Source organism: Hyaena hyaena, unplaced genomic scaffold, assembly GCF_003009895.1.
Source record: "Hyaena hyaena isolate Hyena2069 unplaced genomic scaffold, ASM300989v1 scaffold_823, whole genome shotgun sequence".
Taxonomy (NCBI): domain Eukaryota; kingdom Metazoa; phylum Chordata; class Mammalia; order Carnivora; family Hyaenidae; genus Hyaena; species Hyaena hyaena.
This window is the reverse complement of record NW_024081456.1, coordinates 722,133-738,758: the sequence shown is the minus strand read 5'-3', so window position 1 is coordinate 738,758 and position 16,626 is coordinate 722,133. Positions and strand designations below refer to the sequence as shown.

Here is a 16,626-nt window from a genome sequence, read left to right as displayed (position 1 = left end):
ACACCCATCCTGGTGGCAGACTTGTGTCCCAGGTTGAGTGGGAATGGCAACCCTATTTCACAGACATGATGTTGGCTAGATTTCTGGAAGATTCTTTATGTTGTGGGTTATTAAGAATGTGTTTTTTTGTGTTTAACGTACCAACAGATCTTGAACCTTGGCGAATGTTTTATCAGCATCCCCAGCGTGATCCCCCTGGACTTTCTCCTCGAATTTCTTAGTAGGGCGAGGTGTACTGCTCTTCTTTTAGACAACTTTCATTCTATTTTGGCAGCGCGGTGTTAATACACCACTGGGTCCCACCTGCCGACGGTCTCCTTGGGCTGTTTGTACTTCGAGCCTTAAGGGACATCGCCCGACCTCGACGTTGGGCCTGTGCACGTGTGATTCAGGGATGGGGTTGGGCCGGCCGTGGGGAAAAGGAGAGCAGCGCTGTGTCTGTCTGTGCTTAGGCATCGCATCGACTGAGGGGGCAGAGCGCGAGTGCAAGACCACTGGCCTTTGGTGGGAGGAGCGTGGCCTGTTTGCCTCCTCTAGTCCTCTTGATGGGCCTTGAGCACCAGGGAGGCAGCAGTGAGCACAGAGCCGTGGCTGTCACCGCCTGAAGGCAGCCAGCACGTCATCGTTACTCAGGACGCCTTCAGCACCCTTCCAGCCTGGCTGTCCAGCTGCCTGGGCCTCTTCCTAAGCTTAAGGACCTTGTGTGGCTGCTCGGGTTCCATGAGCCCACAGGTGCTCAACTCAGATACGGGAATCGCGAGTCCTGGTTCAACGGCTTGTTCTCGGGACCCCAAGCCACTGCCCTGCAGCCACAGTGCCGGGCATGCAGCTGGCACTCAGCCACGGCTCTCCCTCCCACGGGGTTGGGGCACATGACTATGCCCAGGCAACTTAACTTTGTGCGTGCCAGGCCGCGCACTTTCCATCTCATCCTAGGCCTCTCTGCCTGGATCCCATAGGTCAGCGGCACAAATCAGAACTTCCCAGAGGGATCTCCCGCTGACCTGGATACAGCCGGACGCAGACTTGGCCATCCCAGGAACTTGACACTTGGGGTCAGAGCCTTTATCCGGTGGAATGTGGCCAAATGTTGTTCAACAGCCCCGCATTAAAAGCTGCTGCTGACTAAGCCCGGCTGGGCCAGGTGTTATGCTGAGCGGCTCACATTTTCCTTTTTTCATCTGCATACCTTCTGCCCGTGAGCACGGAAAGCCTTCTTGCTTACAGATGAGGAAACCAAGGCTCAGAGACGGGAAGTGGCTTCCCTGGGCCTCCAGTGTGAACTGGTGGGACAGGAGCGGACCACACTCGAGTCATCAGGGCCCTCAGCTGCTGCCTGAGCCTCATGCATTTGTGCCAACAGGGCCCGAGAGTCCCCAAGATGAACAGGGGCTCCCCCCCCACCTGGGGGCGGGGGGCCACTCTACCCTGGCTCCAGGGGTTAGCACATCCCACAGGTGAGACTCCACGTCTCATCCCGAAGGCGTGAGGGTCGGGGAGAGGGATGCTTTCCTTAAGCTGCCTAAGCACTTATTTCTTGTAGAAATCAGCTCTCCGGCACGGCCATCACAGGAGACATAAAGACGATGGGCATGGTCTCGGGGCCCCACCCTTCCTCCCCAGCCCCTCAGGTCAGGCAGGGAGGAGGGCGTGGGAGGGGGAGTGTAGACTGTGTCTGGGCAGCCAAGCCAGGGTCACATTCTTGTCCCCCCGGACCCCCCCCCTTAGGCAGGGACGTGTGCCCAGAAGCCCTCAGTGAGACACACCTTGGATTAGGGAGAGGTCTCAACCAGACCCGATGCCTCAGGGATCATTGCTCGGTCTCTCCTGCAGTGACCTCTGAGACCCTGGGCCCTGCCCTCAGCTAGCACAACAGCTGGGTCCCCGGGCGTTCCGCTGTGCTGGGGGATGGGACAGATGCCAGGAGGCCAGCAGGGCCTCTGTTTACCACCCTGTGCTCACACGAGTGTCCGGTGTCACAGGCACCGCGAGGGACGAAGGACAGCACATCCTTCTTGTCCACCCCAGGACTGGGGGGGGGGGGGGCTCCCCTCTCCTGGTACTCTTCCTGCCCCCTGCGTCCCCTGAAGCAGGAGGTCCATGGACCTGAGACTTCAGGCCGCAGAGAAAACCCAAGGCGGCTCCAGATGGGAGGGAGCAGAGGCAGCCGTGCTGAGGAGCTGGAGGGCTCGGGGGTCTCTGGGTTCTGCCGTGGAAGGAGACTTTCTGCAAGAGAGGGGCGAAACCGGGGAAATACAGCCCCAGTCTCTGGACGTTGGTTTCCCCTGCATGCGCCTCCCCACAGCCCCGCCAGCTTGTGACTCAGGAAAAACATGAGGCCACGCTGATGCAATTAGGAAAATGTTATTTTTCAAATGCTGCCAGATCCTCAGGGTTGACCCTGTAACCTGCAGAGGGAGTGCAGGAGCGTGTCGGCCTGGGTCTGCCCCCCGCCTGTGGCCTCGGCCTGGGACGGTGCTTGCGCAGCTCTGGAGGCTGTGGCATGGGGGTGCCGGGACCTGCCTGTTGCGTGTGCGGGGGCCGGGGAGCATGCGGCAGCCCCGCAGCGGGGGCTCGGGGCGCGTGCCTGCCCCTCCCGGTGCGAGGAAGGAGAGAGGGGGTTGATAGCACCTGCCCCCCAGCTGCGTGGACCCGTGCTCCAGGTGAGCGCCTGCCTCCCGCCCACCACCCCGCGCTCCCAGCCTCCGGGCAGGTCCTTTGTCCCCTGCTGCTCTCCCGCCAGTCAGGCTCAGCCTGGGGAGCAGGCCGCTGAGTGGGGAACGCCTCCCCCAGTGCACACTGCTGTCCCGGGAGCAGCTTAGGAGGGGCCCCGGTGGCCCAGCGCAGGCCCAGCGCAGGCCCAGCCCACTCTAGAGCATCTCTGCGGGCGTGTTGTCCTCCTTGGGGTCTTGGCTCTCAGAGGAGCTTGGTGAGGTTGAGCCCAGCAGGTGGAGAATTCTGCCTTCTCACAGGCGTGTCACCATGGGCTGTCTGGAAGCCACACAGAGGGGTGGCTTGGGGCTGGACTCACCTGGAAGGTTAGGTGATGCCAGAGGACCAAGAGTCCAGGGTGCTGGTTGGGGTCAGGAGCCTGGGTCTCTGTTTGCACATCTGTGACATGGGTGTGTGTGTCCCCAAGGCACTCTATTAACAAATGTGCGGCTGCCCTGCTGCATCAGGTGGCACCCGCTGCTGCGGGGCTCATGGGGTGGCTGGTGACCCTGTGATCTGAGGAGCAGAGAGGTGCCGTGTGCCGAGGGCTCAGGGGGCTGCTGGCCCCTGCCCCCCGCTTGTGTTAGGGTAACTGGCCGAAGTACACTTCCGTGTGGAGATAGGGGCGGGAAAGGTACAGGAGCCCTGGAGGACACATCCCTGCTCCTCACAGAGCGATAGACACCAGGGTCCGTCTGGGGGCCGCCCCCACCCCTGCTCCGACACCACCGGGTCTCTTTAACTCAAGTGATAGGGGAAGAGGTGTCTGTGGTCTCGGAATCCTGGTGACAGCTCTAAGGGCTGCACAGCCAGAGTTCAGAGATCCTGACACCCCGTCCCAGGTTCTGATCTGACCTGAGCCACTCAGCCCCAAGGAGGCCAAGGACAAGGGCCTCTTCTGAAGTCTCCTGGTCCCTCACTCCCACCTCCCCCCTAGGACCCTGAGCAGACAGCCTTAGCAAGAGCTGTGGAGGGGGAGGCAGGAGGGCTTGCAGGGCCCTGAGCTGGCCTTGACGAGCTTCCTGCCACGCCCTGGAGGCGCTCGGAGCGAGCCCAGGCAGGTGCAGTGTGTGCATCTGGGTGGCCACAGGCCTGGCGGTCTGGGGTGGTGGGGGCTGTTGGGAGCAGGCCGAGGGATGTGGGGCTTACAGAGCAGAGGGCAGGCCAGGCAGGCGCTGGTGGTGCAGGGTGATCGGGTGGGTGAGGGGCTGCAGGAGGCGGGGCGGGGCAGAGGGGTTGCGGGTGCAGGCGGGAGGGGGTGGTGCTGGCCAGGGGCTGCTGGGGCTGACCTGGCAGGCGCAGGAGGGCTGGCCGCAGGGGCGCGTGGGCGGAGGGGGCTGGGGGGGGTGCTCCCGGAGGCAGGGCAGGGAGGGCGAAGGGGGGCGTGGGTGCAGCAGAGCGCGGGCTGAGGGGGCGCTGGCGTGTGCCCGCAGGCGGCCCGGCGCCGGGGACGGCGGCCGCGGGGACGGCGTGCTCCCGGACACCGCCAGCCTCAAGATGAGCGACCTGGACACGGAGGTGCTGCCCTTGCCGCCGCGGTACCGCTTCCGGGATCTGCTGCTGGGAGACCAGTCCTTCCAGAACGACGACAGGTAGGGCGGGGGTCGCGCCGAGCGCGCGGAGCTGTCCGCGGTGCTGAAGGCCGGTCCGCGGCGCGCCCTCGAGTTTCCCGGGCTTCCGGGTCCGGACGGGAGAAGTTTCGGGTGGGGGCTGGGCGACGAGGGAGGCATCTTCCGGGAGGGCCCCCCGAAGGTGGGACAGAGAGCTGTGTGTTGGGGAGTCTTCCCGAACACCGATCACAGGGCGGTGCCCCAGGCCGGACGCGCCCCCCCCCCCCCCCGCGCCCAGCCCCTCCCTGCCCCGCTCGGCCCTGCTGCTTTGAGCCCACCGTGGGGCCCTGCAGCCTGGCTGAAGGCCGGTTCCTCCACTCTGGCTGTGGCCTTTCAGCCTTAACTGAGTGAGAGCCTTTCAGGCTCATGTCGTGGGTTCTTACGGAGGGTGACAATGTTCCCTCACCTCGGATTCTTCTGGGTGGACAAAAGCAGAATGAACTGGAGTCTTTCGGTGAGAGACCAGCAGAACCAGCCCTTGGGACTAATTCATGCGCCGAAGGAGCTGGCAGGAAGCTGAAGGCAATGTTGCTTTTCTCTGCCTTTTCCCCAAATAGCTGTCTTGGGTAAACAGCCGGCCCTTTAGCTCTGTCAGCCTCAAGAGAGGCGCTTTCGGGCCTGCCAGTGAAGGCAGTGCAGGGACACACACGCTGGAGCCTGCAGTGCCTGGGAATGAGCTGTTTTCCTTGCCTTGTATGTGGAGGGGCCTTTGGTACCTGCTGGTGCCCGCCCCCGCCCAGCCCGGAGCAGCAGGGTGAATGCGCACGCCCCCACCCCCAGCAACAGTGCAAATATCCCAGGCAGCACACGTGAGGCGCCCAGGTGGGAACAGTCAGGACACAGACTGAGCCTCCAGAGGACCAGTTGCCGGATCTGCAGCTGTGACTGAGGTCAGTGTGTAGGACAGCGCCGGGAGGAGCTGCCGAAGCTCCCTGTGCCCCCACACACACAGCCTCCTACCTGCCCGCGCCGCTCCAAGCACATCAGGAGACGTGAACCGACCGTGTTTACCCACTGGTGGCCAAGTCTGTGGGTTCAGCAGAGGGGCTTTCTGAATTCTGTGTCTCTTCTTGTTGGACTGAGTGCTGTGGTTGTAAGTAAGCCCGCCCAAGAGCTCAGGACCGGGACAGGCAGAGGGGTCGGGAGGGTCCTGGCATGATGTGCGCGGCTGGGGCCTCTCCTGCCCTCCTGGAACGCGGGCAGGGGCTTTCCCGGGTCACACCTGTGCGCTGAGCGTTTCCCCCCCCGCCCCCCGGGACCTGCTGAACCCTTGAAAACAGCATTCCTGGAGGTTCTCCCAGCGCGGGCGGGTGGGGCTGTCTCCCCGGCGGGCCCGGGGCCTCCGGACGCGTCGATAAGTGCCAGTGTCTGTGGTTGATGAAATCAGAGCAGCGCACCCCTCCCCTCGGTTTTCAGGAGTGGATGGCAGAGGTCCCCCCCTGCTCACCCCAGAGAGGAGGCACAGGGCCTGGGTGGACGTGCCCAGACCTTGGAGTGTCCAAGGGGTTCACGGGTGGGGAGGGGGTGCTGGCTTGCACATCTCCAGCCAGGTTCCCGATGATGCTACCCCTGCTGGCTTGGGGGCTGCAGGGGAGCCTGTGAGGCCCAGTGCTGGCTTCCCCGGGGTGCTGGGAGCAGCCGCCTGGGGCAGGGGCCCGTCTGGCACCCCCACCAGCCACTGTGTCACGAGTCCAGTTGGAGGAGGAGGAGCCTCTCTGTTTTCAGACTTCTCTGACTCAAGTTTGGCCTTGTCCTTCTCATGAACCCCTCATGCCCGTGCACATTGGGGCAGGCAGTGCAGGAAACCAGCATGGCACTGGGGGGTGGTGGGCGGGGTAGGGCGCTGAGATCACTGGAGACCCCCACCCGTAAGGACGCACACACAAGGAGGCCCAGGCTGGGCTCTGAGCTGACATCCAAGCTCAGGGAGGAGACGGCGAAAGCCAGGCTGTTGGAGGCCTCTTCCTCAGTGTTTGTGACACGGCCTGGCCCGGACCGCTCGAGCCTCTCCCTCTGTGCCTGTCTCCTCCTTGATGTCTGTGCCCCCTTCCTCATCATGGGTTCCCAAAGTGGAGGATGCAGGCAGGCTTCTGCCCGGCCTGTCAGGACCCCTTGTGCATGTATGGGGAGCCTGTAAGGATGTTTGCAGGGGCACGGGGTTGGCAGGGGCTGGAACTGCGGGCTGCCCCCTGCACCATGAGGTTGGGGGCTTGGGGGTACCCGCCGCCAGCACAGGGTTGGCCCCCTGTCCCCCCCACACCTTCAGCAGCATTCTCGTGGAACCCTTTCCCTTCCCCCAGCTCTCCGCCGTCAGCCCACAGGCCCCAGGGCAGGCTCTGTGGGGTGAGCGGGGTACAGCTGCCCTGACGTGTGGCAGGCTGCTGCGAGTGGGCGGCCAGGGCTGTGGGCTTCCTGCTCTCCAGAGAGATAAAGCCACCAGTAGTGAGTCACTGCAGCCTCACACTGTGGCCTTGGAGGGAGGGAGAGACTCAGCCCACGTGGGCCAAGGAGGCTGCAGCGGCCTGGGGGGGGTGGTGCCAGGCAGGGGAGGAGGGCGGAGCCAGAGCAGACCTTCTGGGGAGCAGCTGAGGTCTTGGGGCGACCTTCGCTGCTGCCTGCGAGACCCTGTCTTGGGGTCCCAGGGGGCAGCGGGGGCCAAGGAGCAGCTGAAGGAAGCCCCTCCTTTCCCCCTCCCAGCCCTGTCTAAGGCTGACCCTCCTGTGCTGGGGGGGGGGTCGGGGTCTGAGTCACAGCTGGAGGCTGCAGGCCCCGCCCACTGTGAGCCCTCCTCCTGGAAGGGTGACGACAGCCCCTGTCACCACAAAGAGCACTGTGATGGGACCTCGAATGACACAAGGAGGAAAGGGCTGTGCAGCTGGCGCTTTCTCATTAAAAGTGGCTCTCCCCTCCTCACCTGCATCCCGGACAGGAGGCTCTCAGCCCCACCGCCCCCCCACCCCCCGCACACCCCGCCCCTGGCTCAGGAAGATGCAGGTGGGCTCTGTGCACTGAGGGACCCGGGGACATGGGGGCTGTCACACTGCAGCCCTGTCCCCCACAGGGAGCACAGCTGTCAAAAGGCTGGAGTGGAGAAGCCTCCGGTGAGGACAGAGGGCATGGCACGTGGCCAGCTCCCAGCCTGCAGGCCCTGGCCGCCTGCTCTCCGCAGCTGTCTGCCGGCCAGGACCCGCCAGCAGGGGGGCCGAAGCCACGGCCGGAGGCAGCGCGAGGGTCTGTGGCCTCCCCTCTCTCCCTGGCCTCTGATGGGAGGACACGTGCACGCCAAGGCTCTCAGGGGCTCTGGGGGCTAGGGGGGTGGGCATCGGCCTGCTGCAGGCAGGACGAGGAGGCCAGGCCTCCAGGGGTCAGAATGCCACCCTTGAGGGCTGTTTGCCTCAGCTCCTCTGACACCAGCGGATGGAGCTTGGCGTGTCTCTAGGTTGAGCAACACCAGATATTATTTCACACAACAAGCAGGGAAGCGTGAACACAGCAGTCCTGCACTGCAGGGACAGGGGGCCTCACCCCTGCCGGCCCTGAGCTGGGGACAGGGGACTGCCGTGGCCCCCGGGGCGGGGGCTCCTTCTCGACCCCGATTCTGCAGCAGGCGTGCCCCGTCCCCCCGCCCTTCCCCCTCAGCCAAGCAGAAGGGGACTAGGCCGCTCGTGTGTGCGCCGTGAAGTCCCACCGGGAGTGGGGGGGCTCCTGGAACAGCACTGCCCTTGGGGCCACTTCGGCTGGACTGTTAATAAGTGGACACTAGTGGGGCGCCGGGGGGCTCGTCGGTTAAGCGTCCGACTTTGGCTCAGGTCATGATCTCAGCTCCGTGGGTTCCAGCCCCGTGTCGGGCTCTGTGCTGACAGCTCAGAGCCTGGAGCCTGTTTCGGATTCTGTGTCTCCCTCTCTGCCTCTCCCATGCTCGTGCTGTTTCTCTCTGTGTCAAAAATAAATAAAAACATTTAAAAAAATTTTTTAAAAAGTGGGCATTACTGAGCCACACTGGAGAGGCCACCAAGCCCAGGCTCAGCTCCAAGTGGGAGGGTCAGAACCCCCCCCAGGGTGCTCCGTCCTCTGGGCTCCTACCCCCTTCCCTCTCCCATGCTCCCTCCCCCACCCAGGGCTCCCGCAGACGTGGCAGGGGCGGCCCCGGAGGGCAGCACGGTGCAGAGGCTGGGGGCGGTTCCTGCTCCCTGGTGCAGGACCCAGACCCTCCTGAGAGCCGGAGAGGGCAGCCACCTCTCTCTCGTCTGGAGGGGCGTTCGGGATGGACTGGGGGCCGTGAGGGAAGCCAGGGCCATGGGGGCGGCAGGCTGGCCCGGGTCTCGCACACGTGGGTTCCGTGCACACCCATGAACACGGAGGGCGCTTCGCAGTGGAAGGCGGCCGTGGACGTGCTGCAGCCGCGGCGGTCAGGCTGAAGCAGGGCCGGCGTGACTTCACGGGAGCCCCGCCGCTTAGCCCCGCGCCCCGGGGTCCTTCCCGCGTGGGGCCGCGGGGCCCGGGCCTCCTGGGGGCCTGCCTCCTCCCTGCGCCACGACCCCCGGGCAGGGCTGGGCTGCCGGCTCATAGGCTGGGGCAGGGTGGGACCCTAGCTCTGCCCCAGCACCTGCTCCTTGCCCCGCTCTGGGCAGGGGGCGGGGGTTGTGTCCACCGCAAACCCCCAGGCTTCGGGGGACGCAGCCAGTCAGGGAAGTGGCAGGGGGGCCCGGCTGGCGTGGCCCAGACCAGGCTGGGGGCGTCCTGCGCCTTCGGCCTCACGGATAGAACTGGATGGTGCCTGGGCGCCGGGGACGCGGCACTAAAGCCAGAGCCCTCACGTCCGCCCTCCCCGAGCCTCTGCTGGGCCCCGAGCAGCCACCTGCTGCGGCTGGCCCCCTGGGGACAGGTCATGCCTTCCTCCAGGCGGGGCCCCTGGAGCTTGAGGCCCGCCCCCCGGCCTGGGGGCAGGGTGAGCTGAGTGCATGGACAATGAAGGGACACCACAGAGGGACGGGAGAGGGGCTGGCAGTGGGGGGGGGGGGGACGCAGGCATGCGTGCGCCCAGATGGGTCAGCGGGGCCCCGGGGCCTGTGGCTGCGCTTGTGAAACGGGCGAGCGGCTCAGTCTGCGGGGCGCCCCGGGTGCCGGCATTCCTGGAGCTCCCGCCCGTGCCCTGGGGGCGTCTGGGGTCCACAGGGTGGGTGGAGCCCTGGGGCTGTGCAGGTCAGCGTGTGTTCCCGGGGACGTGTACATGTGGCTCAGAACTCAGTCCCTCCTGAGTCAGTGCGGAACACAGCACAGCCGCCCGGCGAGGGGGCAGCCTGCGTCCTCCAGGGTCGCGAACCCATGATCAGTTTTGGTTTCAAATTCTCCTTCCTGTTGGTCCCTTGACGTAGCGCCTGCGGCTGTGCTGGTGTCTGTGGGGACCTCCTCCTGCATCGGAAGTGAAGGCGGGAAGTGGGGGTGTTTGGGCCCAGCTTCAGGCAGCTCAGCTGCGGAACAAAACACCACAGACCAGGCAGCTCAGACCACACGTTATTCCCCGCGGATCCGGAGGCTGCGGGCCTGAGAGCCGGGTGCCGGCGCGGCGGGTCCTGGTGACGGCCCCCTCCCCGGCCCGCAGACGGGGTGCTGGGTGCACAGTTGGAGGGGGCGCCTCAGTGTCTTCTCGTAAGGGCCCAGCCCCGTCAGCGGAGCCCTCATCCCCTCGGCCGTCCCCCCGAGACCCTCCCCTCCCCCCAGCATCACACTGGGGGTCGGGGCCTCCGCACACAGAGTCCTCGGCAGGCTGGGGGGAGTGAGTCGACGCTATGGAAGAAATGGCAGTTCATCCTTCCTGGGCTTGAGCTGGGCTTTGACTCAGATTCCTTAAGCTTTGAGGCCGTCCCGGAGGGCCTGGAGAGAGAGCCTGCTTGGAGCTTCCTCTCCCCTCCGGGCTGGGCGCACACCCGGCTGACCGGACGCAGGTCCCGAAGCAAAGGGCCCTGTCCAGGGGCACGGCGCCGCTCAGGGGCGCCTCGGAGGGGCGGGGTGGCACCCAGTACTCCGCACCCCCGCTGTGCTTTGAGCCCAGGTCTACCTGGAGCCTGTGTGGGATCTTATAAAGACCCTGGAAATAGGGTCTTTGCAGCTGTGATTAAGGTAAAGATCTCAAGGTGAGTTCATTCTGGGTCAGGGCGGGTGCTAACCTCAGGGACCGTGTCCTTATGAGGAAAGATACCCAGGCAGGCCCACGTGAAGGCGAGAGCAGAGGCTGCAGGGACCCACACATGCCGGGGCACTGGGGCCCCCCAGAGCTGGCAGAAGCAAGAAGGACCCTCTCTGGAGTTTCCGGAAGGAACGAGGCTCCGCTCACACCTTGATTTCGTACTTCTGGCCTCAGAACTGGCGGAAAATAAATTCCTGTTGTTTCAGGCCCCCCAGTTTCTGGCACTTTGTTATGGCAGCCCCAGGACGCGGACACCCCCATCACAGGGCACGAGTGTGGTGGGGACCCAGGGACCGGCACCTGCCCCCTTCTCCGGTCACTAGGGAAGCTTCCAGTGTGGGGTTGTGGGGAGCGTGCTGGGCCTGCAGAGTGGTCACTGCCCTTGTGGGGCGGGACCCCCAGCCTGCTAAGGGTGGATGGAGTCTGTGAATGACTTGGCCTGTCCCTTTGCTGGGGTGTTTTCCGGGGCAGGGTCTAAAGTGGTATTGAAAATACACTCAAAGCGGAAATGCCGGAAAAGAGGCCCCCTCCCACTGGGCCGTGGGAGCCAGGAGCAGACGGGCACCTCCCCCTGCCTGCAGGGACAGTGACTCCTGGCCCTGAGGACTCCAGAGGAGGGGCTGTGGGGGCGGTGCATCCCTCGTGACCTTGACCCCCACAAGAGCCCAGGGAAGAGGCTGCTCCTGAGGGGCCACAGGGGCAGGGAAAAGGCCTGGGGGTGAGTTGTGGGGAGGGGACGGGAGGAGCCTGGACTGGGCGGGGGGCTCGGTTTCTGGTGCAGGTGCGTAGGTGTGAGTGCCCCCGGCCTCTCTCCACAGCTGTGTGGTGGGCAGGGGCAGCCCCCGCAGCCTGGCAAGGCCCTGCCCAGCCCCACTGTGTCCTCCGGGAGCTGGGCTGGCTGCACCCTCCTCCCCAGGCCCAGGGGGGTCCCAGGTCCTGGCTCTTTCCGTCTCCCTGCCCCCATTCCGAGCCTCAGTGGGCTCCTCAGCACATGCCCACCTCGGGGTCCAGAGGGGCTAAGGTGAGGCCATCTTTGAAAGCTCCCCCCATCCACCCCTGGAGGCCCCCGGCCCTGCCCCTGCCCCCACCTAGCTAATTAGCAGCTCATTCTCTGTCTCTGTGAGTCTCTGCCTCTCTGGCAGGCTTTCCTGTGCTCTTGGGGCCCCTTCCAGAGCAGTGTCAGGGCCCGGGAGCAGGGAGAAGGCCCTTCGGAGGGGAAGGGGCGAAGGACTCCAGCAGAGGCCGGCAGCGGCTCTAATGCCCGTGTGTGGGGAGGTGTGGCACCCGGGCAGCCCACTCCTGTCCCTCTGGGTCCTCGGGGCAGGAGAGGACACAGCCCGGTGGGGCCCAGCCCCCTCCCAGCTCAGCCAGACTGTGGCCCTGTGCAGATGTGACCAGAGTAAGGATTTTAAGATGGGGAAAGAACCCTGGTGGCCCGAGGTGCCATCGATGTGCTCTCATAAGGAGGGAAAAAATGGTAAAGTGTGTTATGTATATTTTACCACACTTGAAAGAGGGGGGGGGTGGGTAACAGACTGAGGTCTCACTTGAGAACGGAGGCAGAGATCAGAGGGACGAGGCCACAAGCCAAGGAACACTGGAGCCACCAGAGGCTGGAGGGGTGCCCTGCCACACCCGGACTCCTGCCCAGTGGCTCTGCTGGTGGACTTTGGGCTCAGAACTGGTGGGACTGCGTTTCTGCTGTTGAAGCACCCAGTGTGCGGTCCCCATTAGGGCAGCCGCAGGACCCTCGCTCGAGCCGTCCCAGCCGTTGGCGCGCGAGAACGTCAGGAGAGATCCTCTCTCTCCCGCCTGGGGTGGGAATGTGCCAGCTGCCCAGCAGCCCAGGCGCCCACGCCAAGCCCCCACTGGGAAGTGCGTGTCTCACAGAAGCAGATTCTGAGTGGCATTTATGGGCCGTCGCCTGTGACCCACGCCTTGTGCTGGGGCGGGGCAGGGGGAGGGCGGGGACACTCTGGTGGTGCCCAGGAGTTGATTAAAGTCCTGGAGGTGAGCGGGGGGGCAGGGGGAGTAGCAGCGACCTGGCCTAGAGATGCTGCCCGTGGCCCCCAGCCCCTCGCAGCTGGCCTGCTCGGCCCAGGAGGGCTGAGTCCTTGTGGTTATTAGGACCCCAACTCCTCTTGATCCAGAATGGCTCCTACCAGATGGGGCCCCCCAGGATCTCCACAGCTGCCGAGGCCCGTGGATACGATGAGCTGTCCCAGCCAGGGCCATGGTACATCGCACAGTGTGGGGGCTGAACTCCATGTCTCCTGAGGTCATGCGGTGGAGTTCTGACTGCCTGAGTGCCCCGCCCCCGCCCGGTGCCTCCGAAAGTGACCTTGTTTGGAACCTGGGTCATTACAGGTGATTAAGCAAACAAGAGGTTGTCAGGGTGACCCCTAATCCTGTAGGACTGATGCCCTTTAACAAAGGGGGGTTCGGAGACCGGCGCAGAGAGGGGACAGAGGAGTCAGCGTGTGCAGGACGTGGAGGCGGCCTTGGAAGCAGGCCCTGCTGGCGCCGTGGCCTTGGACGTCCCGGCTCCAGGACTGCGAGGGAACACGGTTCTGTCACTTGAGCCGCCCGCCCGTGATGCTCCCTGGCAGCAGAGCAAGGGACTGTGCGTGGCCATCAGAGTTAGGGATCACCTACGCGGCCTGTCCGGCCACACGAGCCCTGTGGAGGCAGCACGCTTTCTCTGGCCGGAGCGCGAGAGCCAGAGCTTTGGGGCCCCGGGGGAATCTGGCATGCCGGTCCTGGCCCTGGCGGCCGAGGGGGGACAGCCAGCAGGAGGGGCCGCCCCACAGCCGCCGGGACGGAGGCCTGCCCGTGGCTGGATGAGCCGGCAGGCGGCGGCACCCAGAAGTCCAGGCGGGAGCCCGGTCCCGCCTGACATGCGTCGGCCTCGTGAGGCCCCACGGAAAAGCCGAGCTAAGCTCTGCTCAGACTTGGAGCCTGTGGCACAGGAGATGATAAAGCAGCCGCTTTAAGCGGTGACGTCCGCGATGATTTGTTACACAGCAAAGGTAGCAGATACGCTCCTTTCCTGCAGAACGTTCCGCCATCTGTATGTGTCTGGGTGCCTCTTCCGGAGCGGCTCAGCCTGTCCCTCGGGCTCCGGTGCTCCTCACAGGCTGGCTGTCAGGTCCGAAGGCCTGGAGAACAGTTTAGGGGAGACTGTTGTCACCCGTTGCCTGGTTTTCCCTCCACCGCGGGGACAGCTGGCTGAGGGACAGCAGCACAGCCCTGCCTGTCACCCCTGCTGGCGGGGGGGGGGCTCTGCACATGGGAGGCAGCTGAGGCTCTTCACGGGGACAGGGGACACTCCTGAGCTGTTGCTGTGGCCTCGTGCTGTCATCGGGTCCTCGGAAGGGGGGGATGAAGCAGAAGTCACAGCGGCGTGAGGAAGAGACCCTGAGAAGCTGGCGGGGGTAAGAGGGGTGTCCTCCCCCAGAGCCTCCAGAAGGAACCTGGATACTTAGATTTGAGGCCTCCGGGCTCCAGGACAAATTTGCCAAGATGATAAATTTGTGTTGTTTTAAGCCAGTAAATTTGGAGAGATTTGTTGTGGCAGCAACAGGAAACCCACCCGCCATGATTTAATCATCGCCCGTCCTGGTGCTCAGCTGCCTCTGCTGTGTCCGCCCAGAGCCCTGCCGCTGGGCTCTATGCCTTTCCCAGGTTTTTATATTGTGAAAAAAGCACACATAAAATTTATCACTTAAAAAAAATTTTTTTAACGTTTGTTTTAAAGGAGAGACAGAGTGCGAGTGGGGAAAGGCAGAGAGGGAGGGAGACACAGAATCGGAAGCAGCTCCGAGGTGTCACACAGAGCCCGATGCGGGGCTCGAACCCACGAACTGAGATCATGACCTGAGCCAAAGTCTGACACTTAACCAACTGAGCCACCCAGATGCCCCTAACATTTATCATCTTAAGGACACAGTTCAGAGACATCAAGTTCATTCACACTGTTGTGCAGCCATCGCCCCTCCCCACCCCACCCCACCCTGTCTGTCCCCAGATCGTGTTCATCTTCCCAGACTGGACTCCGTCCCGTTACACACGGCCCCTCCTTTCCCCCAGCCCCGCCCTCCCCCCCCCCGCACCTGTGGCCCCCACTCCCCCAGGGCCTCCTGGGAGTGTCCACTCCTACAGAGCGTGTCCCCTGTAACGGGCTGACCTCACTCAGCACGGGGTCCTCCAGGGTCACGCACGTGGTAGCCGGTGTCGGGATTTCCTTCCTGTTTAAGGCTAAAGTTCTGTGGTGTGGACGGACCATCTTACAGATCATCTGTGGTCCGTCCGATGGACCCTTGGGTTGCTTTCGTGTTTAGCTGCCATGAGTGAGGCTGCCGTGACCACGAGTGTGCAGATATCTCTTCAAGACTCTTTTGAGTTCTTCAGGCATGTACCCACACGCAGAGCTGCTGGGTCACTCGGCAACCCCACTTCTAGGGAGGCACCAGGCCCTCCCACGGTGCCCGCAGCTCCCACGTGCCCTCAAGCGGCACACGAGGCCCCATCCCCCACACCCGTGCCGGCACCTTTCTTTTCTGTTGGTCCCAGAGCAGCATCTGGTGAGTGAGTGTGAGGTGGTACCTCGCTGTGGTCTTGATTCCCGTTTCCCTAGCGAGCGGCTGTGTTGAGCACCTTTTCACGGGCTTATCGGCCCCAGGCGGGAGCCCGGGAGGCCTAGCGATCAGCGCACCTCTGGTTCGCCTCTCTCGATGTGGGGGTGCGGGAGAGGATTCCCAGGCCCCCTTGGGCACACAGCAGGGTGGCTCTGGAGGGTGCAGGCAGGTGCCTCTCTGGTTCCTCTGGACACCACTTCGGAAAGTCTGCGATGCCGGGCCTGGGCCTCCGCCTTCGGCTTCAGGGTCTCCCCTTGCCGCCTTTTGCTGTGTTTCCGAATCTCCCTGGGTTCCGGAGGCTCCTGGGCCAGCCTGCCCACCTGCCCTCACACCTCCAGGCGTCATACCTGGGTCCCGTGGGCCGCACTTGCTCCAGGGCCCCTCTCCAGCCAGGCGTGGGTGTCCGGCCCCCAGGACACAGTGTGCGGTAGGCGCGTGAAGGACGGATCAGTGACCACCCCGTCTGCTCGTCTGCTCGTCGTCTTCTCCCCACCTCGAGGGTCACCGCCCACCCACTCAGCTTTGATTGACACCCCCGTCCAGTCGCTCAGAAGCCTGGCGGCTCCGCCCTCAGACACCCTGGACTCGGCCTGTCCCCCGCTGCCGCCCCATCCCTCTGGGCACAGGAGATGTGAGGCGATGACCCCCCATAGGGCAGCTGTCCTGTGGCTCGAGGGAAGGGCGCTCACTCTCGCCCACCCTCCCACTGCAGCCGCGGGGCTGGCGGGTGTCCGACCCCAGTCGGAGCAGGCAGTTTACGACTCTCCTCACGGTGCGCCACGGCCGGGGAACGCGGAGGCTTGGGCGCTGCCTGTGCCCAGGGCTGGCTGCCCACCACACACAGGAAACACAGCGCCGGCCAGAGGCGAAAGTAGATGGTCATTTTCCAAATGAATCAGTCCTGACGTAAGTGACGTGGCGGCCAGCTGGAGAGGTCTCAGCCACCCACTCCCAGGCGTCACCCACTCCCAGGCGTGGTGCTGATGATTGTCGGGTGGTCCTTCCTTGCACATCAGCCAGTTATCTCTTGTGAGGGCATGTCGAACAAAATGTTGGAAAAGCCTTGCCTTCTCACCTGCCTCTTATCCTGGACCTCGGAAGCCGTCGCTAGGTGAGGCCGCTGGCCTCTCAAAGTCCAGGACCACAGTGGGCGTGGCCGATGGGCTGGCCCCAGGGTGCCGGCAGGCACTGCCGCTGGGAGCGCAGTCGGGTGGGCCGCGGCCACATGGAGCAACGTGAGCCTGTGTTCTGTCTGGGTGGAAGTGCATCCCGAGGGCCCCGCGGCTCTGGCACCTCCTGGGGGCCTGGCGAGCAGCCCCGATGTCTGCCCTTCTGCATTACTGACCAGACCCCAGGAGCCTCGGCCCTGCCCGGGGATGGCGCCCGGACCCCAGAGCTGCGGCTGTACGGGCACCGCCAGCGCCCACGGCCCTGCTAGCGCCGTGCTGCACGCACCCCCCACTGCACGTGGCTGGCTTGC

General features: G+C 64.4%; 1 protein-coding gene across 2 annotated transcripts in view; it reads left to right on the top strand.

The window, feature by feature from the left end:
- The first annotated feature begins 4,209 nt into the window (after nucleotides 1-4,209).
- The window catches only part of KCNT1 (potassium sodium-activated channel subfamily T member 1), a 47,829-nt gene continuing 35,412 nt past the window's right edge, over nucleotides 4,210-16,626 (top strand). For both annotated transcript variants that reach the window (XM_039219646.1, XM_039219645.1), the window contains exon 1: nucleotides 4,210-4,304. In XM_039219646.1, coding sequence (XP_039075577.1) covers nucleotides 4,210-4,304 — 95 coding nt within the window. The remainder of the gene's footprint in view (nucleotides 4,305-16,626) is intronic.